The sequence below is a fragment of the Platalea leucorodia genome, assembly GCF_965183815.1.
Source record: "Platalea leucorodia genome assembly, chromosome: 12".
NCBI classification, from domain to species: domain Eukaryota; kingdom Metazoa; phylum Chordata; class Aves; order Pelecaniformes; family Threskiornithidae; genus Platalea; species Platalea leucorodia.
The window spans coordinates 16,590,172-16,605,351 of NC_138834.1; the positions used below are offsets into that span (position 1 = coordinate 16,590,172).

The 15,180-nt window shown below is 46.5% G+C and overlaps 1 protein-coding gene across 1 annotated transcript in view; it reads left to right on the forward strand.

Annotated features, from left to right (window-relative positions):
* BCR (BCR activator of RhoGEF and GTPase) overlaps nucleotides 1-15,180 on the forward strand; it is a 99,521-nt gene that overhangs the window by 52,789 nt on the left and 31,552 nt on the right. Inside the window, exons 3-8 of the mRNA XM_082325046.1 lie at nucleotides 7,019-7,123; nucleotides 7,644-7,829; nucleotides 11,500-11,607; nucleotides 13,361-13,421; nucleotides 14,343-14,395; nucleotides 14,743-14,883. Of these exons, the coding sequence (XP_082181172.1) occupies nucleotides 7,019-7,123; nucleotides 7,644-7,829; nucleotides 11,500-11,607; nucleotides 13,361-13,421; nucleotides 14,343-14,395; nucleotides 14,743-14,883 (654 nt within the window). The remainder of the gene's footprint in view (nucleotides 1-7,018; nucleotides 7,124-7,643; nucleotides 7,830-11,499; nucleotides 11,608-13,360; nucleotides 13,422-14,342; nucleotides 14,396-14,742; nucleotides 14,884-15,180) is intronic.

The following is a 15,180-nucleotide window of genomic DNA, read 5'->3' on the forward strand; positions in this document are numbered from 1 at the left end:
AGCATTCTGGTGTGATGTTCAGCTGCCTTATCCATGAGACCAGCCTTCCTCTTGGAGACTGGGTTGTTGCTATCTGGATATCGAGGGCATTTTGCTGTGACTTATTTTGTGGGCTTGCTCTGGGCTTTGCAGTTTTTTGCCAAGTGTTTGACTAAGTCCTTCCATCTCCTCATAGCCGCTCTAGCCTTTGGTTGGACAGCACATCTGGTCTACCCAGCCACCGTAGAGAAAGTGCAGAGTGGCAAAAGCAGTGCCTTTCTGAAAGAGAACGCGGGGACGCCTCCTGCCCTGCTTGTGGAGGGGCTTCCTGCTGTTCCCCCAGCGCGTGGGGTGACCAGCTCCCTGCACCTCATCTTCATGTTCCAGGAGGTGAGGCCCGCAGTTGGCTTCCAGAAGGTTTGTGGTGTTCTACACCTTGTCGTTTGGGATCTGCTTTCCAGTCCCCCCTACCACCTGCATCATATAAGCAGACTAAAAGATGCTGGCTGGTCTGCCTCCAAACCGTACCACTTCGGCCACCTCTGATGTATTCATATTCCACCTGCTATGTGTCCGTGGCACAAACACCCCTTGCTATCCAAGGAGGGTGACAAGAGGTGCACCAGCATTAGTTTCGTCTGTGAGCCAGAGAAGACATAATCATCATGGGCGTTTGTAGTGTGGATGTCGGCATCCCCTGACTCGTCATTTTTGTGGTAAGGAGGCCTTAACAAATGTTTGCATTGAGCAAGCTAGGTCGTACCCCCTCTTCTGGCTCTTCCAGAATCTCGTGCTGAGCTGCTGACGCATGGCCTGGCATAAAGCCAATGCTTTTGCCAAACTTTGACTGTTGCTCTGAAGCAAGCCTATGGGGGAAAGAGGAAGAAGGAGAACTAGGTTCCACTAATGCTTAAGTTGTTTGTTTATTTAACTTGAGAAGGGATTTAATTTTCCTGAACGTTGCTTTCTGTAACAGTTGAACTGTTGTGATTGAACTTTCCAAAAATTCTGGAAACCTGTCTTGGAAAATGTCAAGCCAAACGTTTGCCAAATGAGACAGTGCTGGTAGCTTCAGAAGGTGTCAGACAGCGTTTGTAATAGGTAGCGATAATTCACTCCTAGAAGGAGAGAGAATGTGTCTGTCTTCACCATGCAGTTAGGGTGAAAAGCAGAGAAGACACCTGGATGGAGATAGAGGACAGAGGGAGAGCTTGCTGCGGTGTTCTTGGGGCACAGGATGGTGTTGGGACGGCTGGGAAGTTAGTGACTGACACCCTTCGCTAGAGAAGAGTTCGTGCCAAGAGTGTTGGAGTGGGTAGCTTGCAGCTCGGAGGCTAAAGAGACAGGGAGGATGGGAAGCTTCAGCCATCGTGATCCTATTCCTGCTGCTCACGTGGGGAGAGATTACAGCGCTGGGAAATGAAGAAATGAGAAAGGTCTTTCAAGATCTGGTTGCCAACCAAGCCAGGCTCAAAGACGGGTGTGGGGCTCTGTGGAGCAGGGTGCCGGGCAGCCGGTGGAGAGGCAAAGCTGGTTCCACCCCCCAGGAAATCAGGGGAGTCTCTTTTCTAGAGTTCAGCAGATGAGTGTTTTGCCAAAAGAGATCTCTCCAGTTCTTGTATGTATCACGCCCGGGGAGGCAGGAGTGTCAAAGCTGAGCGACTAACTCCTGCTTTCTGTCCTGGTTGGAGGGGAAATTGGCTGGTACTTGGAGATCTCCAGGGAGAACGTCTCTCTTCCCTTTTCTGCTGTGCAGTCCACGGTTGGTGCAGCATTGGCTGGTCCTCAGACCAGATTCTTTTGTTCTCCCTGTCTGCCAGCTATGCAGAAGGCAGGACTGGCAGAGCAGCCTGTGGACTTTTCTCCTAGCTTGGTCCCAGGGGGGTCCAGAAGAGTTGTCCTCTGAAGCTACATTAATAAATGGGACTGCTGCTCTGCTTGGTACTACTGTTGCTAGCTTGCCCTTCCCTCCCAGCATTCCCAATTCCTTCTCATTTCTTCCTCTCAGTATTTGGGTTGGTTTGTTTGTTTTGTTTTACTGTCACTTTCCCCTCACCACCCACAGCAGATGCAACTTTCCCTTTTTATTCTCCAACTCTTTGCTCCTTAAGGGCTCTGCCTGGATGTACAGCCCTTCCCGAGGAGAGCTGGCACACCGGTACTGACGTTATAAATAATGCTGGCTCCTCTCCCTGCTCCTTCCCCTCCCTGCACGGAGCATGATTGGCTTGATTACAGAATTTGCCGTGTTTAATATCACTAAGACAATGAGACACCTCCAGCCTGTTTAGCAGAAGCTTTCAAAGATATTTACATTTAAAAATTGAAATGAATAGTTTTTCTCTTTCGTAGGCTGTCAGCTTCTCTACGAGACTCTGAGCTGCCCTTACGGGAAACCTCTCCTGTGAACACATTCATTGCGCAGCGTATGAACACACTGTACCAAAGGAAGGTCGGAGAGTTGAAGTGCCTTTTATACGCCCACTTTGAATCACTGATTCTCTTTACAGGGCTGTGCCGGCAGCAACTGCTTTGCAAAATCTTATGTGTTGTGGTTTCTAGATTCTTAATCTGCGTTCTTCTAACATTTGCAAGAAAACAATTATTGCTGTTAATTTAAACAACAACCAGAAAGCCCCGAGTTCTTTAAACACTCAGGAAGAGCTGGATCTGTCTAATCCTTGGAGCTGGTGAATCTCAGGCTTGCTGTAATTGAATACAACATGCAATGCCAACCTGGTTAGTAAACTAAAGTGCTTAGGCTGACAAGCTGTAAACACATTCAGAACAGCCGTGGCTCGGGGCCAGTGTACGCACGCTCTCTAATATCTTCAGTGCTTCTAACCACTCTGACTGGCCTTGGTTCGGGTCGCAAGATTGCACTGATGACTGTGACTCAATCATTTGGTTTCTAAGTCTTTGGAATAGCAAGAAGCACCACCCAGTTGAGAAGAAAACACCAGAACCTTATAGGCATCAGATACCTGTGAAACTTCCTTTATACTGCTTTCCACCTTCCTTTTTTGTTTTCTTTTTTTAAAGGTGGTTCATGAGGAGTGGGAGCAGAGCACTGATTTCTTACTCGCTTGTTCAGAACTGGCTGGGAGTTGGGTCCTCACAGCTCCCATGGCAGACAGACAGGAATGCTCTGGCTGCTGCCCCTGATGGTCTTGTAAGATGATTTATTCTGAAACGCGTGGGCAGAGAGGTAGCCAAAAGATGGAAGGGCAGTTGAGAAAGGCCAGAAATGGATGCTGGCATCAAAGAGGTAGGGACAGAATCAGAACACGAAATACTAGTCAGACGTGCAGAAGTGTAAAACGGGCTAACCACGCGCGGGATGGACTGCTGACCAGCTGGCACGCCCTGCTGAGCGGTTAAGCGTGTGCCAGCACGGGCTGCTCCCACATCCTGCTGGGAACATCCCATCTGCACCTCGGTTTATACGTGTATTTTCCCCTAGCTAATGTGGTCTCGTAGATGCGGTACCAGCTCTTCCCCTTGCCACAAGCAGCTCAAAGATTTCTGACTGCTTCCTCTTGCCAGGGTGGGGGAAAGGAGTCCTCAGCCTTGGCAGGTCTCCCTGCAGCGGTGGGCAGCTGATACCTACGCCCAGGATGTTCCCTCTCTCAACTGCCCTTCTGCCTGGAGCGCAGAAACGGAGCAGGCAGCGAGGCTCTTGTGGCCACAGCGCCGCTCCTTGTTTCCCTTTTTTGTCAGATACGGGCAAAGCAGAAAACGCCCTTGGCACTGGGTGCGTCACATCTTGGCGTGCTGCGAGGGGAGAGTGGAAGGACAGCCTCGCAGTATCTCTGCCTGCTAATTGCTCTGTCTTGTTTTGGGTGAGCAGGTGAGCCTGTTCCCAATTCCGTAAGTGAGGAGTGTTGTAATACCAAATAATAAACTCGCTCCTCTTCTTCCTGATGTTGGCACCAGCTCCCAGTGAATTTCTCAGTCCTGGAGTACGTTTCATAACAAGCGTGACTTACAAAGCACCCTGAGGCTGAAGAAGCACAGGGGCTGTTTTCCAGATGTTCATCTAGCAGCAAGAGCTGCTGCTGGGAGCAGCCCCAGATGACATTGTCAGAAAAGGCCTCCCTCCGCGGGGACTCGTGTCAGGGCCTGGCTCCCGGGAGGAGGCACGGAGCGGCAGCGCAGTGCAGGCGGCAGCGCCGCGGTGTCGTATTGATCCCTGGCGCAGCAGGAGCAGCAGGAGATCATCTTTTCATATATGAGGAATCCGTATGTAAATTTGAGGTACGGCATTGGAAACCTTGCAATGTGCTCTGCGATTGTTGGATAAACTCCCCTGAGGGTTTCTTCAGCAACTGCTGCAGTGTAGCTTAAAGCAGCCAGGCCCTGCCCCGTCTGGCTGCATCTCAGGCTGGAGTTTTGCAAGCATCATGCTTGGAAAACGCTCCTGTTAAAAAGGGTTAGGACAACACCGTGGACTTTGCAAAGTGACCTTGTGGTAATGGCCAGGAAGGAAGGCCTCTCGTGCGTCCTGGGAGATGTTTGTCTCTGGAAGCACATCTCTTTTAAAGAGAGGAAATTAACATTCAGGCAGAAGATGCTCTCTCCGTCGGCTGACGGTGCCCAGCAAGAACTGGCTTGTAAATTAAAGCTTTCATTTGTGAAGAGGAAAACTGTTGTCAGTGCTATAAGGGGAACTGTTGTGCCGCTGTCGTGATGGGGAAGTTTGAATCATTTAAACAACTTGTCATTGTGTGCTGCTCTTTACAGATGTTACAAACGCACCCAGCTGGTTTTTAAATCCTCACCTCCTCCAAGAGAACCTGCTAAAGATAATTATAGTGCTGTGTCAATATTGACCGGTTACCTCATCCTCAGCAGTGGGGACTTTGGAGCACTGTTAGTTTTTCTCAATGCTTCTTTGTGAAGCTGCGTTTCTCTTTTGTAAGTGTTGCAAGGCCTCTTTGGAAACCAAGAGGTATTGTGTTTTACTTGCACCAGGGCTGCTACATCCCCGCCTCTTTGGATGAAGGCAATCTTTGTTAAACGTGGTGGGGCTGTCTGTCTGGATTACGTGTGGGTACCATACCTTACAAAACGGTCCGTGGGGTGGACATCCAGGCACTACCGGTACAGAAATCATAAGGAATGGTCGTAACGCTGTTGGGCGTTTCTGGCTGAGCTCTAACAGGCGGTCGCACGGGTGCTCTGTAGATGCACAGAACCTGTTGCAGCATTCATTTTACCATGTAGTTTGTCACCGGTGTTTTTCTGAAATCGTCTGAACACGACTGCTGAATTACAAATTCCTAGCTTCTTTGAGGTGCCCTTTCAAGATTTTAAAAGGCGCTGTGGTTCTTACTGAACCTCACTGAAGGGTGGGATGCAAAGACAAGTTCTTCTTTCCACGTAGTACCTGACGTGCCTGTAAATTTTATTCATTTCCTTCGAACAGCTTCTGTCTGCCACTTTTATTTAAGAGGTGATGGTGGTATTTGACACCTCACAAAACTTTTATAAAGTAGTTGCTGCAAGGTCTTTTAGCCTAGAAAATAGCTTGTGAAATTTAATGAAAGCGTTCGAAAATCAGGATGGTTACTGATGAGACTGAATCCAGAAATATCTGGGAGCGTGAGGATCCGTTTCTTTCTTCATGCGGTGCGTAGGCTCCAAGTCACACTCGGAATGCGATAGTTACTGTAAGCTTACCTACAGCCAAGTTGCCTTCTTCCCATAACGAACCTTGCATACACATCTGCAGCATAGTTCAAAGCATAGGACTCTTAACTAAATGGGGCTTTTTTTTGCCAGCTCTAGGGCTCTGTGTTCAGTCAGTAGAGTGGAGCATACTGCTGTGTTTCCCGATCCTGCTGCTGCTGAAATCAATAGCTGAAGATTCCTCTGGGTATTAAGGGGAGTAGGATGGAGCCCCAAACAACCTACCCAGAGCCCTTGAAAAGTATCTACCCGTTCAGATCCAGCTACTGACTCTATTCTTACAGACATTTAACAGCACAAAAAGGTCGCAAGAATTATAAAAAGCCATTTCTCTGAATGACAGAGATAAAAAGAACTAGAAGTAAGATTTTGTAAAAAGGGGGTGTTTCTCATTATTTACAACCTTCGTTTTTCGGCCGCGGTTTTTTTCAGAGTTGATGGAAATACTCAGTTTCACTTTATCAGGTTAAACACTTTTCAGGTAACAGTTTTGAGAGGAAGGATAATTGAAATTCAACAGAGGGGATTATTGCTTCTCTTAACACTCCGTGTTAGTCTTCCCTTGATGTGTACATTTGCCCATGAATATTTTTTTTTTTTCTCTCTTTCTTCAGTTGTTTTGGTTAAGAACTCCTTCACGGAATCCCAATAAGAAAATCAGCATGTGCCTTCCAAGCAGTGCTGATTATTCCATCCTCTAACTAAAAATAGACATTGTGCAAGCTGGCACTGAAAAATAATTTGGTGAACAGTAAAGAGTGGGAGAAAGAACAGCCATCTTAGCAGCAACGTCAGGCTGGAACTGCTGTATATTCCTGCGCATCTGTGTAGGTGCAGGGGAAGTGATCCTGTCTGCACAGAAAAACACGGCTTTGGAGTAAGATCATAGAGAACCCTTGTGGGAGGAGGGAGTGAATTGCACATAACCGAGGGTCCCTAAGGCTTGTTTAGGAGGATAAATCCTGAATTTTTAAGTGCTGTGTTTTGAATTTTGTGAAGAAGTCTGGGCACCTCATTGAGGCACCAAAGTTGGATGACTAAAGCTAACACCTGTAAATAATCTAAGTGACATCAATTGCTGGTCAATAAAAATTTCTTTAATGTTTTATGTTTGTGTGTTTCTGAAGCAGGATACTGAGCACAGGTGGGGTTTTTTGTTTGGTTGGGTTTTTATAGTCTGAAAGTAAACCGAAAAACCAAGTATGCTGTGGTCAGCTGAATGATATCTTTTACTCTCCATCCTCATTCTTGGTTTTTTTCTTTCTGTCCCCTGCCCCCCTTCTTTTTTCTTTGTTTTTTTTTTTTTCTTTTTTCTTTTTCTTTCTTCTCCTTAACAACTTCTTTGCAGAGTGAGCCAGACCTGGAGAAAGGCCTGGAGATGAGAAAATGGGTCCTGTCAGGAATCCTAGCCAGTGAGGAAACCTACCTGAGCCACCTGGAGGCTCTGCTGCTGGTAAGCACTGGTGGCAGATACCATTTTGAACACCGGTACTTGAATTTTCACTGCTGCTTCCATCCAAAGTTTCCCAGAACTTCACATACCGTGGGTTACAAGTTGCCGGGTGCAAAGGGTACCTGTTACTCCTCTTCTCCTGTAGAGAGAGAGAGGCTTAAAGAAAGGACTGGATATGGCACAACCAGGGAGTTATTAGTGTGGTAGTATCCAGGAGCCCTGTCTTTCAGTATGCGGTGCCAATTTTTAGACACGTTGCTCTACAGTTGGACAGAGATTAAGGAAATGGAGTGCAAAGGGATTTTTAATCACACCATTAATATCCTGGGAAGATCCACCTACCAGGGTGGCTGATCCCCATGAGAGAATTTGTTAATGTCTAGCTTTCAGGAGTTGTGTGAATGCAAATATCACTTATTAATAGGATGAAAAACGGCTCTCTGGAGGGATGTGTTGTAATGTGGCAAGGGTGAATGTACTTGGTTTGCATGATAACGATTTCCTTCATTCCTCATTTCAGCCTATGAAGCCTTTGAAAGCAGCTGCCACCACCTCTCAGCCTGTGCTGACTAGTCAGCAGATTGAGACAATATTCTTCAAAGTGCCTGAGCTCTACGAGATCCACAAAGAATTCTATGATGGGCTCTTTCCCCGAGTGCAGCAGTGGAGTCACCAGCAACGTGTAGGGGACCTCTTCCAAAAGCTGGTGAGTCAGCTGCCGTCACCAAACCTTCTGTTACCTCCCGTTCATCTCACAGGTGCTGGTATGATTCCCTTTGGCGACGACGCATAGACCGAAGGGATGAAAGCCCGTAGCTGGATTAGGTGAGAGGCTTCTGGCTTTGCCTCGCTGCAGTGAAGGGCCTACAGCAAAAGTGGCTGTTTCATTGCCTTTAATTAAAGACTCCAGCAAACTCTGCCACTAATACAAATACAGTTGCACAGAAATGTTGAATCTCCAGGTGTCTGCAGAGTCGTCAGACCATTTGCTTTAGAGGAAGATGGGCGAATGGCAGTGTTAAAAAGGGTACTTTTTAACACCGACAGCTAAGTATTTCTCATTATTGCTGAGCTCCCTCACACATACGTTCTTCTCTCTGTGGTGCTTTGTGGAAAATCTTGTGCTGATTTTCTCTGTTTTATGGTCATTGCCTTTGGCTTTGCTTTTCTACCACCATCCTGGCCTTGATATTCCCCTTGCTGCTATGCTGATGCAGTCAACCTGCTGCTGAGAATCTCCGAGCGACCTCAACAAAATTCTCTGAATGCAGAATAGGACAAAGACATATACAGCATATTCCTGAGGCTGAATTAAAATTGCTGAGTTTCTGAGCCAGATGACAAATTGTTTGCATTCTAGGAGATTCCTTTGGCCCCTTTAGTCTCTCCCCTAGCATGTGCAGAGAGCAAAGGATTAAAGGAGCTGTTTTTTCCTTTTTAGAAAAGAAAAGAATCTCTGCATTCCAGAGGTGCCTCTGATTCTCGGGGTAGGAGTGACATTCCAGTGAGGGGTTTATTGGACGGGGAGTGCGCTTCACCAGGGCCACTCAATTGTTAGCAGCTGTGTAGCCCAGCACCAGCCCCATCCCCTGTGGAGCAGGGGGGAGATGGGCCTGGAAGATGATGTTTTCCATGCACGCCAGCAGATCAAGATGAAAATATGGGCATCTGCTTTTCGCTGCCAGCATGTTTTAGCCAGGAGGGGTCAAGTTGGTGCCTTGGTGAGCAGTTCATGGTATGCAATTTCAGCAGCTGGTTTAAGAAGGCAAAACCACCTGCTGCTGGTTGCTGAGGCAAAGATACAGAAGGCTGCTGAAAGTGGAAGCCTCACAAACTGTATTGAAGGTGTAGTGCAGCAATGAAAACAGCACTAATTGAAGAAGACCTGAATATATTCTTTACCGCTGCTGGCTGTCGAGCAAGCTTTGACTCACCGTACAGCTACAGAGGCCTTTGTTTAAGACCATTTCTTGCTGATGGTGACTGCAGGTCCAGGAGTTAAGCCCTTCTGGCACTCTTATTTTTATGTTCCCCTGATTTTTGTGCATTTGTAACAGAATTGTTGATGATGTTGGATTAGTATGGGAAGCAAAGGAGCAAATCGCCCCAGTGCAGGAAGCTTTGAGCTAGCTTAGCAGTTTCAGTTTCTGGTGGTTCGGTACAGTATCAGTGGGAATTGTGAACTCTTTGCTGGATGAGATAAAGGTAATAGTTCTTGGCAGGCAGTGGGAAGCAGCTAGATGAGAGGGACGGCAAGAACATCAGGCATTACAAGACATCTATGCAGGATGTACATCAAATCTTTTGAGGCAGACTGTTTACTCGTGGTCATGTCATGCAATCTGATGGCAAACACTGTAATCCTTGTTATTATCCTGAGGTCCCTGGGGAAGTTAATTTTCTTTAATATCACGCAAAACAAAGCACCGTAGATTGAAGTTCTAGATAGTGCATGCACGGAGTTTTAGAATTTCATGTGGTCTGGCACAAAGCACGATCCGTTTGCAACATCAGTGACTGTTATTCCACCTTTTTCCTGTTGAAACTAGGGAAAAGAAGAAAAAGACGCTAGGCATGTGGGAGTCAAATATGCTTCTCATTTTGGGGGAACATTTTGTACGTATTTTTTATAACTAGAGAGGAAACACTTTAGAACTGTTTTTAGAAATGAAGAAATATTTAGCTAATATTATCACTGATAGTTTTCAGGAATAGAAAAAAATTTAACCAAAGGCCAGTTGTTTCTATGAAAGCTTGTTTAATTTTCAGTGTGTTCTTTCTAACTGAAAAAGAGAAAACTTAAAGCAGCATGAAAACTGTATGTGAACACTATTGCTTTGATTGGAAGCTCCGTTTTTAATGAAAAAGATGTTTTCATGACGGCATGTTTAGAGGAGGAAAACGAAGGCTTAGAAAGACTGTTCAGGAGCAGCAGGAGGTGAAAGAGCCGCGCAGGAGTGGCGAAGCTTTAAAGCTCTGCTGTGTTAGCTGGCATCACCCAAACCCGAATGTCATAAGCCCTGCAAATGATCAGTAATTCTGGCAGACTTCTTCACAGAATTGTGCCCCAGTGGCAAATACAGATTTTATTCTCTCGGCACTGCTGGGGCCAGGTCATCCCTGGCCTAAGTGAGTGCAGTTTCCTTCAGCTGCAGTCGTAACTGTGCTATTTTGTGTGAGGGTTGAGACTGGTTCCTAATCTTTCAGTAAAATGTGCCCTAGGAAATAGCTCGCTGTTTCTTAGCCTCTGTTAGCTAAAGAAATTTGTGCGGGGAATGTTCTCCTGAGAGTGGCTTTTTCTCTTCTGCTGTCTCTTGCCCAAAGCTCCATAGGGAATGGGGAACACAATGATTATGAGAGAGCAGGAGAGGAAAAGAGCACTGTCTGTGGGACAGTTAACTGCTCTGCCTGTTGCACGTCTTGGGCAGAAGTGTCAGGGAAGTTGCAGGTAGGTGCAAGCTCTTCTGGTAACAAACTTCCCTTGAACGGAGCCTTTTACAGCACTCTGCCTGTTGGCTCGCTACTGGCCATGCACTTGCAAACCTGTTCAAGCTGCCGAGGTGTTTACAGCACAGCCTGTGCAGCCCTGCAACACAAAACCAGCTCTGCAATCCAGATAAGCTTGGAAGCTACCCAGGGATTTCCCGAGCTGGATCTTACTTTCTCTGGCATGAATATGGCTGCAATTCCTAAGTCAGCAAGCGGGATCGGTGCTAAGACTCAATGATAATAATGGCTTGTTACTGCACTCTGAGGCCTGCTCCATCTTCTTCTGGACCAATTGCATATTCCTTCTGCTGGAAAAACTGCCATTTTCTGTCACCTCGTGCTACAGTCACTGCCTTCCAAACGGATTGTGCTCTGGATCTCTCTTCTGTATTTTCAGCACTCTGCTGCCCTTATAACGATGTTCACTGATGCAGATGTGAGTTAATATCTGGGTTTGATTTAGTGTGTCCATCATGCAAAAGCCAACAAGTAGCTTACTGGGATCACATTTGTGCTGTTGGGCTGAATCATTCCTGTCTGATTCATATTTTGTGGCAAATAGCCAGCAGCTGCAGTTATATCAATGAGCTAAAATATTAATAGATAGTAATCTGGCAGTTCAGAAGGGAAAAATAGATGGCAGTAATAAGGATGTGTCATTCTTGCAGGCTTCCACATCCTTCACAAGTGAACTTGTTGAGCATAGATGGAACTGGGTGCATGGTTAAGCAAAGCTGACAGGTCGGAGATGTCTTTCTGGGCCTGCTCAGCATTCCCTGCGATTCTTTGGCATGAAGGAACATGACCTGCTCGTTAGATACTGAGGCTGGCCATCCCAAACTGTCGTCTTCCCCAGCGTTCATTTTATTTTGTTTTGCTTCCTGCAGGCCAGCCAGCTGGGAGTGTACCGGGCCTTTGTGGATAACTATGAAGTTGCTATGGAGACAGCAGAGAAATGCTGCCAAGCCAATGCTCAGTTTGCTGAAATCTCTGAGGTAATGTCACGGTATTCAGACACACGAGCCGTCTGGATCTGACTAATACCCTGCGATGTCACTCCTGTCTATCCTCCAAGTGTCTTTGCAGCCCTGGCTTCTGGAGGAGTTGTGAGCTCCCGTAGACTCACTGCTTCAGCTCATGTTCTTACAGTGATTTATACTTGGGGCTAATAGAGGCTATCACATAGACAGCCTTTATGTTCTGTCCCCACCCAGGGAATCTTGTAAAAACTGGTATTGATTTGAACTTCTCAGCTCTGCCTTCATGCATTTCTAGAAGGGAAAGCTGTATTTGAGTTTCTCAAACATTTCTCTTGCTAATGATGATGCTGACTGTGGTGTAAAAAGCCATCCTTAATGGCTTGCATTATGGCTGTCAGTGGAATTGCAGCCTTCACTGGCGTGGAGAGGAGGAGAGGGTAGCTCTCTGTTTAAAAAGACAAGTCTGTCAACCGTAATCTGTAATATTATTCGTTGGGCTGCTCTGATTTCCTCTCTTTAAGAGGAGTACCTTATGTCAAAGCATTTTGAATTCTTCTTCAGGCTTCCCAGACCACCAGCTTTGCCTGCAGTGCATGGTCTCTTTGACTCTTTGTATTGTGGGGACTATATCTTGAAGAACCCAGTTGCCAAGAAAACATGAACTCCATATGTGTGCACTTAAAAACAAGCAGATAAATAATCAGAGCTGAATAATACTGGGGTCATTTACTGCTCTGAAAGAACTCCTGAGTACATTCAATCTTGCATGTCCCTTTAGATTTTTATGATAAAGAGGTAAAATAAAACATGTGCCCTCTGTGAAATGAGGGAAGCGAGGCTTCCCTTTTGGGACCTGCTGTACTACTCATCAGAGTGCAAATGTCTTCTGTTCTCTCCGTTCCTGAGGATTTCCATCAGGTTCTGGTCCTTTGCCTGACCACTTCTCTGCTCTGGTGGTGTCAGCTCATTAGTAAAGTAGCTTCCCCTGTGCTTACTTTTCTTTCAGTACTAAAATGCATTTCATGGACTTTCCCATTTATTACTAGTAATATTTCTAGTTAGTATTATGGTTGTCCTTAGAAGGCAGAATAGAGATTAAGGCCCCTGGGCTCTGTGCAAATGTGATCCCTCGGTTTTGCTGTTTTCTGAAGGATAATTCTGAAATCATGCTAGTATCCACTGTATTTGGAACGATGGTGATGATACTTTTGCATTTGTGTCCTGGTGAGGATTTCGGAGCTCAGCACATGTAGCTTCACAGTCCATGTGCAAATAGAAGAGCCACAGGCATTGTTCCTTTTCTGCCATGGAGGAGAGCTGACTTGTCCAAGGTCACCCAGCTCTGAGTACAGGTATAAGGAAGCATAACCTGGGGGTACTGAATCCCGATCCCGTACTTTATTTATGGGTGGTGTACACATGCTGTGACAATGGCTGCATCCTTATGGACGTGTCTTTCTCCTGCAGGTGACTTAAAAACTCCACCATCCCTGTCGCTGTAGGCGGTTCCCTGCTTTGCCGCATGTCTATTGACGTGCACTCCTAAGAAAATTGCTTTATATTTGAGATGTGTGGGTGCCTGTGACATGGCAATGGTGGATTCACCAAGAAGGAAAGCCCATGTTTCTTTCACTGACTTGAACTGTGATAGGGCCGTCCTCCATTCGCACGTAGGCCCTCCCTTGGAGGAGCAGATAGTCTCTTATATTCCCATGTGATATTTCAAGGTGACTGACCATCTGCTATGTGGGTTTTCTTTCTCTTTTAGAACCTAAAGGCTAGAAGCACAAAGGAGTCTAAAGATCAGACGACGAAAAATTCCTTGGAAAGTGAGTGATCCTTGCAAAGGAGACTGTGGTTTGTCAGGACTGTGTAGAGGCTGTTGCCAAACCTCCACTCTCCCTTTTTCTTTTTAAATGCTGGAAGGTTATGGAGTCTCTGCTGGCTCTACCTGGGAAATCAGTTCCCTTTTGCTAAGTAGCAGAGCTCGTGCATAGTAAGCTGCATGCATGCATGGGGAAGCCCCTGCCCAGCTTAAAACCTCATCCGTCCCTTTGGGCAAAACCAGGCCAACCAAAGGACTGCTGTGATTTTAAGAGAACGTCTGCTGCCCAGTGATAGCACAAACTCAATCCTAGCAGTTATTGTTAGACGGTTTTTGCACTATGGTAGCATCTAGAGAGCCTGGTTGAGATCAAGTTCCATGGTGCTTGTCTCTATGCACATGAGTAGAAGACAACGCATGTTATAAGAAGCTTCCATACTCGCTAACAGAAAAGCCAGTCCCCTTCCTGTTTTGGCCTGTTGCCAGGATTTGGAAGCACTCAACGTGTCATGCTGAGCTCCAGGAGGAGGGATGCACTGCCAACCTTTCAGGGACCTCCCTGGCAACTTTAAGAGTGCAAGGCCCGATCCTGAGCTGTGGGACCAGGCAGGTTGCCAGGGAGTTGTCGGAAGCGTGCCACGCTGCGTGCCGTTGTTCTCTACTGCCTTGTGCGCTCCTCAGCCGCTGCCTGGCCGGGCGTGCTCGCAAGTGGGCATCTGTTTGCTGTGGAGCATGGTTATTTCCTCTGGGCGTCCATGTGTGTTTTATTGGCTGTGCAGCACGTTAACCTTAGAGAAGGGAATTTTCCGGTAGCTCATCGGTTAATAAACCTGTGCTTCTGCATTCAGTTGCATTGGACAAGTTGCTCTGTAGGGGCTGTATTTAGGTACCTCTTCCTCATGTTCCTGCTGCTTTTTTTTCACAGCTCTATTATACAAGCCAGTGGATCGAGTGACTCGCAGCACACTTGTCCTGCATGTAAGTATCTGAAGGCTAGTTTTAAAACTTTAGGCCCCTTTCCTATTTTCTTTGCCCTTCAAATTTTCCCTGGAGATGCAGGGCTGCAAAAATAAACCTGTCATGCTGCGTAAGAGCCTCTTCCATTTACACAAAGGGGAGGGAGTCCATAGGTAGGACCCTGCTGCTACTTCAGTGGTGTTACCAAGAAGTGCAGAGTATTATCCTCTTCCTCTAGAGATAAAGCCTTACTTTAATCTGTAGGAAGAGGCTGGAGTATCTTGTCCTACAGCTCCAGTTAGAGGCCCTCAGACCCTTCTGCTTTTCAGTGCTGCTCATGGTTCTGTTCTTTGTGTTCTTGGTGCCAGGATTTGCTCAAGCACACTCCAGTGAGCCACCCTGATCATCCGCTGCTGCAGGATGCTCTGCGGATCTCGCAGAACTTCCTCTCCAGCATCAATGAAGAGATCACTCCTCGTCGGCAGTCCATGACTGTAAAGAAGGGGGAGGTGAGTCTTCCTGCTTTCGTTATTCTCTCAGTTTCTAAATCCTGGTTGTGCCTTTTCTGTAGAGCGGACTAGGAAGTTACGCTATTAATTCGTTTGTTGCTAAGATACAGTTTATGCAGTGTCCTTGTTCTCTAAAGGATGTGATACAGCTCCTCTCTGTTTTCTGTTCAGAAAACAGTTTGGAAACCCAGAGGAAAAGTAAGATTAGAGTTTTGTCTTTGCATTGTTATATTCATTTGTCATACGTAATTTCTATGATGCGTATCGCTGTGCACTAAATGGATTTGTATTTTACCT